At 36.8% G+C, this 12,743-nt stretch overlaps 1 protein-coding gene across 4 annotated transcripts in view; it reads right to left on the reverse strand.

Annotated features, from left to right (window-relative positions):
- The window catches only part of WDR72 (WD repeat domain 72), a 219,275-nt gene that overhangs the window by 136,061 nt on the left and 70,471 nt on the right, over positions 1-12,743 (reverse strand). For all 4 annotated transcript variants that reach the window (XM_027572310.2, XM_027572311.2, XM_027572313.2 and 1 more), the window contains one exon: positions 4,036-4,238. In XM_027572310.2, coding sequence (XP_027428111.2) covers positions 4,036-4,238 — 203 coding nt within the window. The remainder of the gene's footprint in view (positions 1-4,035; positions 4,239-12,743) is intronic.

The raw sequence follows: 12,743 nt of genomic DNA on the forward strand, positions 1-12,743 counted from the left end.
GTGTTGGCTGTTTTGCCAGTTCCTCCTAGTGCCTCATGATCTCAAAGTCTAGAGAGGACTGTTTAGATCAGAAACTGGCAAACTGTAGCCAGTAAGCATCAGACCTGGTCCACTGCCTGTGTTTGTAAATAAAGTTTTATTGGAGCACAGCAACACTTGTTTGCCTAAGAATTGTTTATGGTAGCTTCTGTGCTCCAACAGCAGAGCTGAATAGTTAGAACAGTGAAAATCTGGCCCTTAAAGCCTAAAATGTTTATCATCAGATTCTTTACAAAAAAATTTGCTTATCTCTGGTTGAGTTCAACACTGTCCGATACAAATAAAATGTAAACCACGTATATAATTTTAAATTGCCTAGTAGCCATATTAAAAAAAAACAAACTCTTTAGAAACAGGTAAAATCCATTTTAATAACATATTTTATTTAACCCTATATATAAAAAGATCATTTTAACATGTGGTGCTAGCCACATTTCAAGTGTTCAACAGCCATATGTGATTAGTGGCTACCATATTAAACAGTGCAGTGCTAAACAATCAACCAGGGGGGCTGTTGGGCCCTATCTGATAGAAAATTAGTCTTTTTTTTTTTTTAAGAAAGGGCATGACAGTTAAAATAATCCTGTTTATTACTCATTTACAGACAAGAAATGCAAAAAAAAGGGGGGGAAGAAAAAAAGAGTTTAAAACTAAGAAACCAACCAACAGACAAAACAGGCCTTTTCTCCTTAAAATATGATGCAGCCTACAAAGATTTCTGCCATGTACAGATGATAGTAAGGTTGTTTATTTCCTACTTTGAAGCTAAATTCCTCCCACTGCAATTTAAACAGCTTCTATCTTGTTTTATCCTCAGCAGAATCTGAGAAAAGCAGTTCCCCATCACTAATATGATATTGTATTCCTTTAAATCCTTTAAGACTCTGGCCCTCTCCTACTCCAAAGATTTTTCTTTGTCTAGCTGCACAAATTCAACAACTCTAGCATTTCAAATTGGACCCATTTTGAAAGTGTCGTATTGTATTTGTCGTTCTCTATAAAATCTGTTCCCAAATCTATATGCACTCTTCGAATGCAAGAAGAAAACTTGAATATAGCATTCAAATAAATTCCAAATATTTCGAAACACAAGTGGCTCACCACACAGATCTAACATGCTTTTCTTCCGTTTAAACAATTCACTCTACCATTTGAAAGTATTTCACTGCATGTCACTAAAATCCACATAAAAAAGTTCCGAGACACAAAGTAACTTTATACATTTCTACATTTCACAGGGTTACTGTACCTCATTTTCCTACCTCTAAAATGAGTGTGATTCAAACCCTCTTCTTTCAAACTATTTTTTTCTTATGAAAACCCATGAAGCATTTTATTATATTAACAATAAGGAGAATGGAGAATTTCCAAGCACTCTTGAAATTTCATGCATATTAAATTTGTAAATAAAAGATTAAGATAAAACAATCTCAAGAGCTTAAATCAAAGAGGATAAAAGGAAGATATGCAGCACATAACTGGAGAACATAGAACTTAGGGGAAGCACAAATAAAAACAGCTCTAATTAGCAGTAAGCTCAATAATAATGGAAGTATGGTGTCTAGAACAAAGGAGGTGATAGTCCTGTTTGATTAAACTCGCCAGCTCTGAAGAGAGCAAAGGTTAGAAATCGCAGTCATCTAAGGCAAAGGGCACTCGCAAGGAAATAAAGCTGGAATAAGCCTAAAAGTAGGAAAACAAGACTCTGGCATTTTATTGCTTCCCGGAGTCAAGAAAGAAACAAAATTACATAAAGAAAATGAAATCTATATATACTATTACCACTACCTAAAGGGTAGCTCTGAGGTCCTCCAAGAAACTGAAAGAAATAGTAATCAGTTTACCTTCTGGGAATTAAACTAGTAAAATAGGCACTTGATGAATGAGATTTGCTCCTGCAGACCCTGGGCATCTGACATGCACGAGTCAAGACATATCTCTGAGTTCTCGTCTGCTATTCTAGCATATAATTCCCCCTATAAGATGCACACTCTGTTATGCATAGAGAGCAGGAAAGCCACATTAAGATGGGAGTGCGGGGCAGTCATCTGGGCTCACCCACCGGGCTTTATTTACCTCAGCCTTGTAACACGTAGGCTTTAATTTCCCACATTTGGAGACTAAGACTTTATGACTGTCATTTCCGGTTGTGAATGTTCAAGTCTCATCAGACCGACATACTTTTCCTTACAAAACAGGACCTATTTCAAGAATGTGAAAAGCAGTTTTTGGAATCTAAAATCAATCTGACTAAATGAGAAAAGAAAAACTACAAACCAACAATGACAGGCTGTAGCCTAATGACTGATTTTAACATCTGAAGGAGGAAAGTATGAACAAAAGTGGGTGGCCTAAATGCAGTCTTAAAAAATAAAGATGCAAAATTTAGGAATTTGTCAGTGTAGATCAGCCTTACCCAAGAAACGCAGTACCTCGCATCAGACTCTCAGAGCTCAGGTAATGAGCAGCCCCTGCCCCTGCCCCCCTCTGTGGTTTTTCCCCGCCGCTACCCTTAGCTTTGCTACAATGACAATATGCTGAGTGATGAACAAAATTTCAATGACATTTATCATCATAAACTAGAGCATTGTCATTCTAGTTTATACATGCATTTCTTGGGTGTTTGGTTAGTGTGGCTCAGTTCTCAAAAGGTTGATAAAGCCTGGCCCCACTGATGAAATCTAAATCAAGTCTTTAAACCCAAAAAGCTGAAGATCACACAAGGTACCCCCACCCCCAACCTGCAGCTTTTTTTTTTTAAATTAATTTATTTTTTAAGTAGGCTCCATACCCAATGTGAAGCCTGAACTGATGACCCTGAGATCAAGAGTCACATGCTCTACTCACTGAGCCAGTCAGGTGCCCCACACCCCCCTTTTTCTCCTACCCTGCAGCTTTAAGGCACAGCTTGAGCAGCTCATGAAGCTTTCTTAGAGATGACATATCCTGTTGCCTCTAACCATACATATGCACATGAGATAAAACAAAGCCTTATTTAAAGTCCTTATTAATGGTATTTTAAGTCTTCATAATACTATTAAAATAATGGTAAATGTGAACAAATTAGTGAAACTTTGATTTAGAAATCCCACTTCTGGAAATATAACCCATTAAATAATACTGAATATGAAAAAAAGCTTTAAGGTTCATAGATATGTTATTCATAAAAGTGAAACATAAAAAACAATCCCTATATTAACCACAGGAAAATAATTTAATCAGTAATAGTATATGCAAAGTATAGAGCATGATGCAGTCATTAAAAAGTCATACATAATATTATGAAAATAGGTTTACATAGAAAATACTCCATTAGATATATAATATAAATGGCATAGTTACAGCAACATGATGAGTGGATAACTTAGAAATATAGATGACAAAAAGATGGAAGAGTCCCTTAAGAAATCAGATTAAATTATCATATTATTTTACAACTGAAAATAAGAAAGCTCATCCAAATCTCTGTGAAGGTGGTTGACTTGGTTTATGAAACTAAATGCAATCTCCATCACTGTGTATTAATTAAGGCTTGGAATCCTAAAGAGCTGGTGATCCTATAGAGGCTGAATATATAAAAAAAATTTCCATACAATAATCCAGTTTTTGTGATACTTTTTTGGTTTATTCATAATAAGCATTTTAAAGAAGAGGTAATATATACTCAACTGAAAAACAAAAATGGATCCAGACCACAGAATATAGCCCTTCCCCCAAGTGAAAACCATCCAGAACTCAAGAGATAATATAAGATTGACTCAATTACGATAGCCAGAACCTATCTTGTCAAAAAGAATGCTGTACCAAACCTAATAATCACTTTAAAGTTATCCTGATTCACCCAAGATCACTTGGTAGATATGTCTGGTAGATTAAGTCACCTCTCAGTTCTCGTTTCTGTGCTGACATTTAATTGCCACATATCCATGAAGGAACATCACTTCTTACTCGGGGTTGATCATGTTCTCTGGGAGCAGCAACTTGGTTTGAACTTACCTTACATGAAGACTCCACCTGCAGACCAGGGCAAGGTATTGGCCCAAACTGATAGGAGCTGGAGGATCTCTGTTCTACACTTTTGTGCTTATGTGTCTCTGAGGCAACGGGAAGTACAGAATCGGGCTTTAGAAGCTGTGAATCATCACAACAATTGAGAATAATTCTTGCTCTTTCTCCTGTTTCATGTCTTTCCAAAGTGCCTGGAAAACAAGATTAGAAATAAAAAAAATTATGCACAATATTTACTCTGAAAGAATGAAAAGAACAAGACACTTTTATCAGAAAAAAAAATTAAAGTTAAAATTAAAATTTTTTAAATGATCATGCCTTCTTACAAATGAAAAAGTAGCTTGGGAGCGTTCTCTAAATTATTCAAATCATCATCTAACAAAGGCTGAAATTATGGGCTTGAAAACCTCATCTTCCTCTTTGTGCTTTTTTTATCCACTGAAATCAACAGGGCATTCAATAGTCTTTAACAGTAAAATCTTTACTTATTATACACTATGCAAGTGATCAATAACAACCAACTATGGAATATTTTAGTGCTGTCCCCTAGTGTTTCAACTCACAAACAACAGAGAACTGCAGTGCTGTTTGCTAAAAAAAGAGAAGTTTCTGTTGGTAATATATGTACATAATTTAAGTGGATAGGACAAGGAAGAACACAGATGCTTTGTATTGCTACCTCCTTTTCCCAAGGGCCCTCACTGCTTCAGGAATGCAGACTGCTCTAGAATTTTGTTATTGTTGCTATTATATCCTTTGACTTTTATTTATGTTATTAGAAGAAAAAAACCCTCACAAACAATCCTTTGCCCTCTTCTCTGCCATTCCTTCAGTTCCAGAATTTCAAGATGCTAGTAAGTTCAATTCAAATTTAAAAGGATCAAGTACAAAGTTGAGCAAAAGTATCAGAATACAACTCACAAGGAGTTAATGTTTTTATAAAATACAATGCCAAACTCTCACTGAAATCTTAATAAATATGAATTAATCATGACCGCTGTCTCTTATGAGTTCACTTACATTATTCATATTATATTAAATATAAAACCGATATCCTACTAAGTAAAGATGCTAAGGAAAATTAACTTGACATACAAACTTAATACAGATTTCATCTCATATTACTCCTTCCTTATCAATGAGAAAGTAGTTGTACTAATTGTTAAGAAGGAGAAAGGTAATTCTTACTAGTAGTATTTTTTTAAGATTTTATTTATTTATTTGAGGGAGAGAGAGAGTGCACAAGCAAGGGGAAGGTCAGCAGGGCAGAGAGAGAGGGAGAGAAACCCAAGCAGACTCTGAGCTGATCATAGAACCTGATCTCAGGACCCTGAGATCACGACCTGAGCTGGAACCAAGAGTTAGATGCTCAACTGACTTAGCCACCCAGGTGCCCCTCTTCTTAATAGTATAAAGAAAATATAAATTTAAAGGAATTGCAATAAGGAAATGAAAATAATTCTATATTACTATCTTTAGATAAGTAGATTAGAAAGTTAGGACTATCCAGTCTTTTCTCATTTTCCTCTTCTCTTCCATATCATTTCTTTACAGCAACTAAACCTCTATTAGTTGGTACTTTGGATTCTAAATCAGCAACAGCTACTATGCTAAAATATTTGGTGGAAGTTTAGTCTCTAGTCTCTTAAGAATGACATATTTTTTTCATTCTAACATTTCTGCATTCATAAATTAACACCTTTAGCATATAAACTCACAAACATGTTATTTTTCTAGGCTTTTTTTCCCCATCAAGATGGATATATCTTGAACAAATAAAGCTGGCAGCAGCAAGAAAACCCCTTTTTTCAAGGACGATAATAACAAGTTTCTCAAACCAAAGATAGTACTTATTACTCCTTTCTGAAAATGACTGCATTCCAGAACTTGTAACTGTGACCCCTAGCAAACCTCACTGACTTTCTGAAGTATCTCTCTTTGAATATGGTATCACCATGGATAGTTTCTCCTCATAGGGTTTCTGTGGTTCCTCAAACTGTGATTTCTTTTTTTTTAAAGATTTTGAGAATTCTTGGGAAAGAATTTATTGTACTTTAATACATATAATATGTGCCTTAAACTATACATTTTACACATACATATACATTATTCTATACCTAATGTCTTACACAGACATAACTATTTCTTGCAATTCTCAGTGATGAAAATAGCTTACCCATGAACTCAGGCAGCCATAATCTATTTTCATTCATGCATAGATAAATAATCAACTTAGCATCTACTGTGGGTCATTCATTCACTATGCCAGATGCTGGAAATTTATGCTAAACAAGAATGACTCAGTTCTTGTCCCTCGTGAGCTTGCTTACTTAACATCTCATGGTTGTGTAGAGGCAAGAAAGATCTTAAAACTAATATGCTATAATATATAAAGTAACACAAAGTTATTTTTACTCCAAACTAAAAATGTCCCATTCTAACAGAATGTGGGACACTTGGTTTTGTTTACAATAGCTTCCATCATGATTAGCTGTAAAGTATGTGAAAATAATTATTTTGTTCCAAAGAACTGGTGGAAGCACAAATGTGACATAAGGAATCATGAGAGTGAGTCAATTTCTTTTAAAGTCATCATAGACAGGTAAATTGCACGTTCAAAAAAATGAAGCGATTTTATTAAAAGTTCAAGACAACAGCTTTAAAAAGCCCTTGGTCAAAACACTGAGAGTGGATAAATAGCAAATCCCAGGTATGCCATTCACCAAATCACTGTTGCTTAGTTCCAAATTCACCTACATTGCCTGCTCTGTGAAAATGATTATGTGCTCTTTAAATATTATTCCTTCAACAGCTGGTACAATGTTAACTTGTGTGGATAAAAGGTGATAAAAAAAAAAAGAGGGGCACACCTGGGTGGCTCAGTGGGTTAAGCGTCTGCCTTCAGCTCAGGTCATGATCCCAGCCCCTTGTAGGGCTCCTTCTCCCTCTGCCCCTTCCCCTGCTTGTGCGATCCTGCTCGCTCTCTCTCTCTCTCTCTCTCTCTCTCTCTTAAATAAATAAATAAAATCTCAAAAAAAAAAAAAAAAGAAAAAAGGAAAGTCTAGTAGAAGAAAACGGTTCTGTATGCTGTGCTGCAGCAGTATGGGTGGCTTCCCCAGCACCAGGCTCCAGCAGTGTGGGGCAGCCTGAAGCACCCAGCAGGTAGCAGTTGCCTTGGGCACACACTATGTGGGGCTGTATGACAGAGTACTTCTAGTGAGACATCTCTCTGGGAATGCTGTTCCCTAGCACCTTAGGGAGTTTATTTCTGGCAAGCTCTACCACACCACACCAGACCACACCAGACCACACCAGCTTTTCCACCATCCAGTGACCACAGCTATGACCTTTCCTGTAAAGTCAGTATCTTAGCCCTGGGGCTGGGGTGTCTCTTCCTTGCACAGCCTATCTCAGCTCTAGGGGTAGTGGCTGCTCCTTAAATCTGCTATTCTTATATTCTCTAGAGTCTTCTTTAGTTCTTCCCAACCAGTTCCTCATATCAAATTCTTTGTGAAGGTTAATAATTGTTTATATTAAATTTTCTCTGGTCAAATTACTGTGTCATTTGTCTCCCCTGATTAGACAGATTGCTATACCGTGATAAAACTCTTTCGATGCAGAATGTTCTTTTAAATAGATTCTGAAATTATGGGATTCATATAACTTCAGGGACATATTTAAATTGTTAGAAGAGTCTATGGCAAAAACGGTAAGCAAGGAGGGACGGCATGACCCTGAGGAGGTCCAATAAGCAGAGCCTTTGTAACTTTAATAACGGTGTTTGGCAGCAGACAGAATTATCACTGCTTCCTGATATTAAAGAAATATCAGAAACTGAAGGTTTACAAACTTGCTTAATTCAACACCCAATTTCAAGAGAATTGTTGCTTTCCAAAATGAACTCAATGATAACTAGATCTTTTTTTTTCTTTTGCTCTGTGCTACGTCAAGAATACAAGCTAACTCACACTTAACTCTTCATTTGAATCAAGCTGAACACGATAAGGAAAGATACGTGTGAATTACATGTGATTTTATGTGATAATATAATTTCCTCCCTCAAAGTAGGTAGTATGTGAAAAATACCATAAAATCTATTCCAAGTAAAACTGTATTGTATAAAAATGCTTTCTATGCAAATATGTAAATATCTTGCAGTTTTTCTATTGCTTTTCCATTAACAGGAGTTTTAATACAATCTGTTCTGATCATAAACTAATAATAGTACCTCTGAGGATGGAATCAATCCTGAGAAAAGAGAGCTTGGAACAATTAGTGTCCTAACAGAGTGAAGTAAAGATGACACCGGTAAGCATTAGAAGTACTTTTCAGTGATCCCAAATTGCTTATTCCTCAAAAAGCCAGTGCACAGAAATATAAGGAATAGCAAGATCCTCTGTGCAGAGCCCTAGGCCATATTGACAATATTTCCACTGTCTATCCTGCTTTCACTGCCAATTTGACATTGCATACCTCATCACTTTTTTTTAACCAAAATTTTCCCTGTGTTCCCTCTTTGCAACCCTGTCTAGCTATCACCCTCTCTACCTGTCAGGGATGACAGCCTGCAGACATCACTGGATGGTGGCTCAGAGGAGACCTGATGCCAGACTCCCTGCACATGAATCCTGGTTTTACCCTGACAGTCGTCTGGCTCTGGGCAAGTCATTTTACATTTCTGTGCCTCTGTTTCCTCACCTGTGCAATGGGGTTAATAATTATTCTGACTTCACAGGGTTACTATGTGGATTTTCACTGAGTAGATATTTTAAAAGGCTTAGAAGGTTCTGGCACACAGTGTGTGCTCTTCTATATGACAGCCCCCCTCTGACACATGACAAGTTCTCACTCAGCCCCTTGTGAGCAGTTTCACAAACCTCCTTGGCTCTTTGGCTCTGGGATCTGCCTGATACCTGGGCCTGGGGTCACTGCACATATGACCAGAGTGGGCCCCCCACTGTCTCCTACCTGAGACTCAAATCTTCTCAATCAGCCTTGCCTCTCAGGCTAGTTATAATCAGAATCAGTAGGATTATATTTTTGACTTATTTTTTAATCCTCTTTAGTAAACCAGGCTGAAGTCTGGCATAAATTAAAGGCTAGATAAATACTTCTTAATGGATTATATGACATCAGCAACCTGGCTAATGATTTTTTACTGTGGCGACACTTGGGATTAAATCCAAACTCCTTGACCTACAAGTCATATTCTTGCCTCTGCTTCCTCCTGTGTCATCCTCCCCTTGCTCACAAATCAGATCTTTTTAAATAGGCTTGAAATAAACACATCCTTTCCTGCCAGCTCTGTCTCACTCTTTAAGTATTAGCTTAATATCTCACCTCCTCAGAGGGGACTTTCTAAAGTAAATTCTTATCCTCTCTTGAATTGTTTTCTATCTTAGCTCCTCTCCTTTATTTTATAGAACTTAACACATTTGTATTTGGTGTATTTGATTTGCTTGCTTAAATTCAGGGCTGCCCCACTTCCAGATGCTATTTTTTTTTTTTTTTGCAAGTATGATTTCTATGAGCTTGGAACAAAGCAGGGGTCAATACTTGTTCACTGAATGAATAAATTAAATGTTATCCTTTTCCCTGTAGCAGTGGAAAGAGAAGGCTATGAAGGCATCAGAGCATACCAGGGTCTCAGTGTGACGGGAGTTAACACCAAACTATTCTCATTATAAACTTCAACCCCAGAGCCAGCAGGCTGCCAGCACTGGGAATAGTACATTCACATGACTGGTGCCTGTCCTACCCCACCACTATGCTGCTGGGTCCTCCTGATGCCCCAAGAATTTGGAACTGGTAACAGAGAATCAGTCTCTGAATTAAACATGTTGACTTGTGGAGTAGCCATTTCTTGCTCCACGAACTAAGGAGCAAAAAATGCTAGTCTACAGAGAAAAAAGAATACAAAAATGCACAGAGAGACACGGGAAATGCACAAAGAAGGAAGAAAAGAGAGACAGAAAGGGAGGGAGGAAGAGACAGACCTTCAACTTTCTAGTTCTGTTTTTAGTCCCTTCCTAAGGATTACTGCCCCTGAAGTCTCTGCAACACACCCCTGAGTCCTTACAATAAATACTTCTTTCTGATAAACCAATTTATCTTTATTTTTAAACTTTTTTAGATTTTTTTAGATTTGAGAGAAAGAAACAGAGGGAGAGAGACAAGCAGATTCTGCACTGAGCTCGGAGCCTGATGTGGGGCTGGATCTCACGACCCTGAGATCATGACTTGAGCCAAAATCAAGTGGACACTTAACTGACTGAGCCACCCAGGGGCCGCTAAACCACTTTAATTTGGCTTCTGTTTCTTAGCTACCCGAAGGGCCTAATAAAGAAGGAACAAAGATGTTGAAAAAGCCAAGTTTGAGAACATCCAAACAGATATGCAAAGTTAACAATGTAGAGTTCCAGGTAGAGGTAGAAGCATGAAGACAAAGGCTTAGGTTTTGCCAGCAGATGGGCGGGGACTAAATCCCAACGAAAGAATGCCATCTCCAGGAGACTTTGGAGTGAGATGTATCAAGACATCAGCACAAAACCTTTTAGCAATTTCTGCACGTAAAGAGGAAAGGGAAGGAAAAGAGGACGATTCAGAAACTGTTGTAAATCGGTATGTTGCTAAAATACAGCCACATTTTAAGTGCATTAGGATTGTCAATATTTTTAGGATACCTACAGTTTTTTGCTTGTTTTGTTTTTAAATAGGGCAAATAATCACTTTGTGATGTGCCTGTTATGAAATCTAATTTTGATAGCTTGATACCAAGCTATCTTAAAGCAAGATGTATTACCATGAAGGATGCTGCTTTCAGTTGTGGTAGAAGAGCAAGGCAGAGGAAAGAGAACACTTTTAGGGTGATCAACTATTCCTTACAGATGTAACAGACTTGAATGTCTACATAAAGAAAGAAAAGAAGGAGTAGTAATATTCCACACTTTAATTCCCTTCCAAATAGCCAAAACTTGCTCCCTTGATTTTGTGTCTCTTATAATTGGCCCATATTTTTAATATTTGCTATCTTCTATCTAAACATTTTTTTTTCAACTCCCACTAATATTTACTTTTGAAAATCAAAATTATCATGGCTCATTATCAATTAATGAATAGTTTTAAATTACTTTTTTTTTTAATTTTTCTAAAAAAATTACTTATGAGAGAGAGCCGGAGAGCATACACAAGCGGGAGGGGAAGATGGAGAGGGAGAATCTCAAGCAGACTCTGTGCTGAGCACAGAGCCTGATGTGGGGCTCGATCCCAAGACCATTAGATCAGAGCCTGAGCCAAAACCAAGAGTGGGATGCTTAACCAACTGCACCATCCAGGTGCCCCTTAAATTACTTACTTTAAACCCCCAGCCAGACCAACTCTATCCTAATACTCAATAATTAGGTCCACTAAATCTGTGGGGAAAAGAATAGCTACTAGCCCAAAAGGGACAGAAATGGTTAAAAAAGAAATCATAGTCACTTGATGAGTCCATCAGCAAATGATTAGAATAAGATTCAAAAATCCCCAGATAGAGTAACATTGTATCACATTATACAGAAACATTTTATTTACTTAAAATTACATATAAATAAATGTGACACAGTGACTGACTTACTATCTATCATGGTGCTTTTCCTCAGAAGAACAATACCATAGTAGGAACATAAAATCCTCCCAGGCCACTAAAATCACATATACTGTAAACCTACAAATTTTATTTTATTTTTATCTTTTATTTTAATTTCAGTATAATTAACATATATGTTATATTAGTTTCAGGTGTACAATATAGTGATTCAACAATTCTATATATTTCTCAGTGTTCATCAGAATAAGTGTGCTCTTAATCCCCTTCATCTACTTCACTCATCTCCCCATTCACCGCCCCCCCAAATCTGGTAACCATCAGTTAAAACTATAAATTTTAAACATTTTGTTTTATGAAAAACTAAAAACATTTTCAATTAAATACTCTGCTTATTATGGGATTGTTAAAAAACAAAATTTGGTAAGTAATTCCTATTATGTAAATAGTGATGAAAATAAATACTTATTTGAAAAAGCTTAGGAACAACAAAAAAACATCTAAGTGTACACCTTACAGAATTAGGTCTTTTTTTTTTTTCCCCAGGCAGGCATTTTCTAACTGATTCCACCACAGTAATGGGCTGTGAGAGAGTGGGCGGTTATATTTCAGAAGCATTATCTCTAAAACAGAATAGGCTAAAAAAAAAAATGGCCTCACTACTAAATTTAATAGTCAAAGTCATGAAATCAGGTTTCAGCAAAACAGCTGACTGACAGCTGTCATTAAACTCCACATAGCAAGGAATTTGACCACTGGGTCTGTTGTAATATTTATCATTTATCTTCAGTTTCACATGAAGTTCATTGCCTTGCTCACAGAAGTGTATGGAGATCGACCTGGTGCCCCCTTCTTAACAAAACCATTTTACAGTTACTGCATCTTACTCCAGAAAATGTATAACTGATGGGGGTTCTGACCAGATGGAGGGAAACTGGAGGTATCAAACTAAGCTAACTAGAAAGTGACGGAAGGATGTGGAAAGGGAATGGATCCGAAAATATTAAATTAGGCATAAAGGTACATACCTTCATTCTTTAATACATTTGAATATAATACATTCAGCTCTAGAATAGACTGTCAAGGATGTGGCTCATTTTGTTCTATATAA

The sequence above is a fragment of the Zalophus californianus genome, chromosome 6, assembly GCF_009762305.2.
Source record: "Zalophus californianus isolate mZalCal1 chromosome 6, mZalCal1.pri.v2, whole genome shotgun sequence".
Classification (NCBI taxonomy): domain Eukaryota; kingdom Metazoa; phylum Chordata; class Mammalia; order Carnivora; family Otariidae; genus Zalophus; species Zalophus californianus.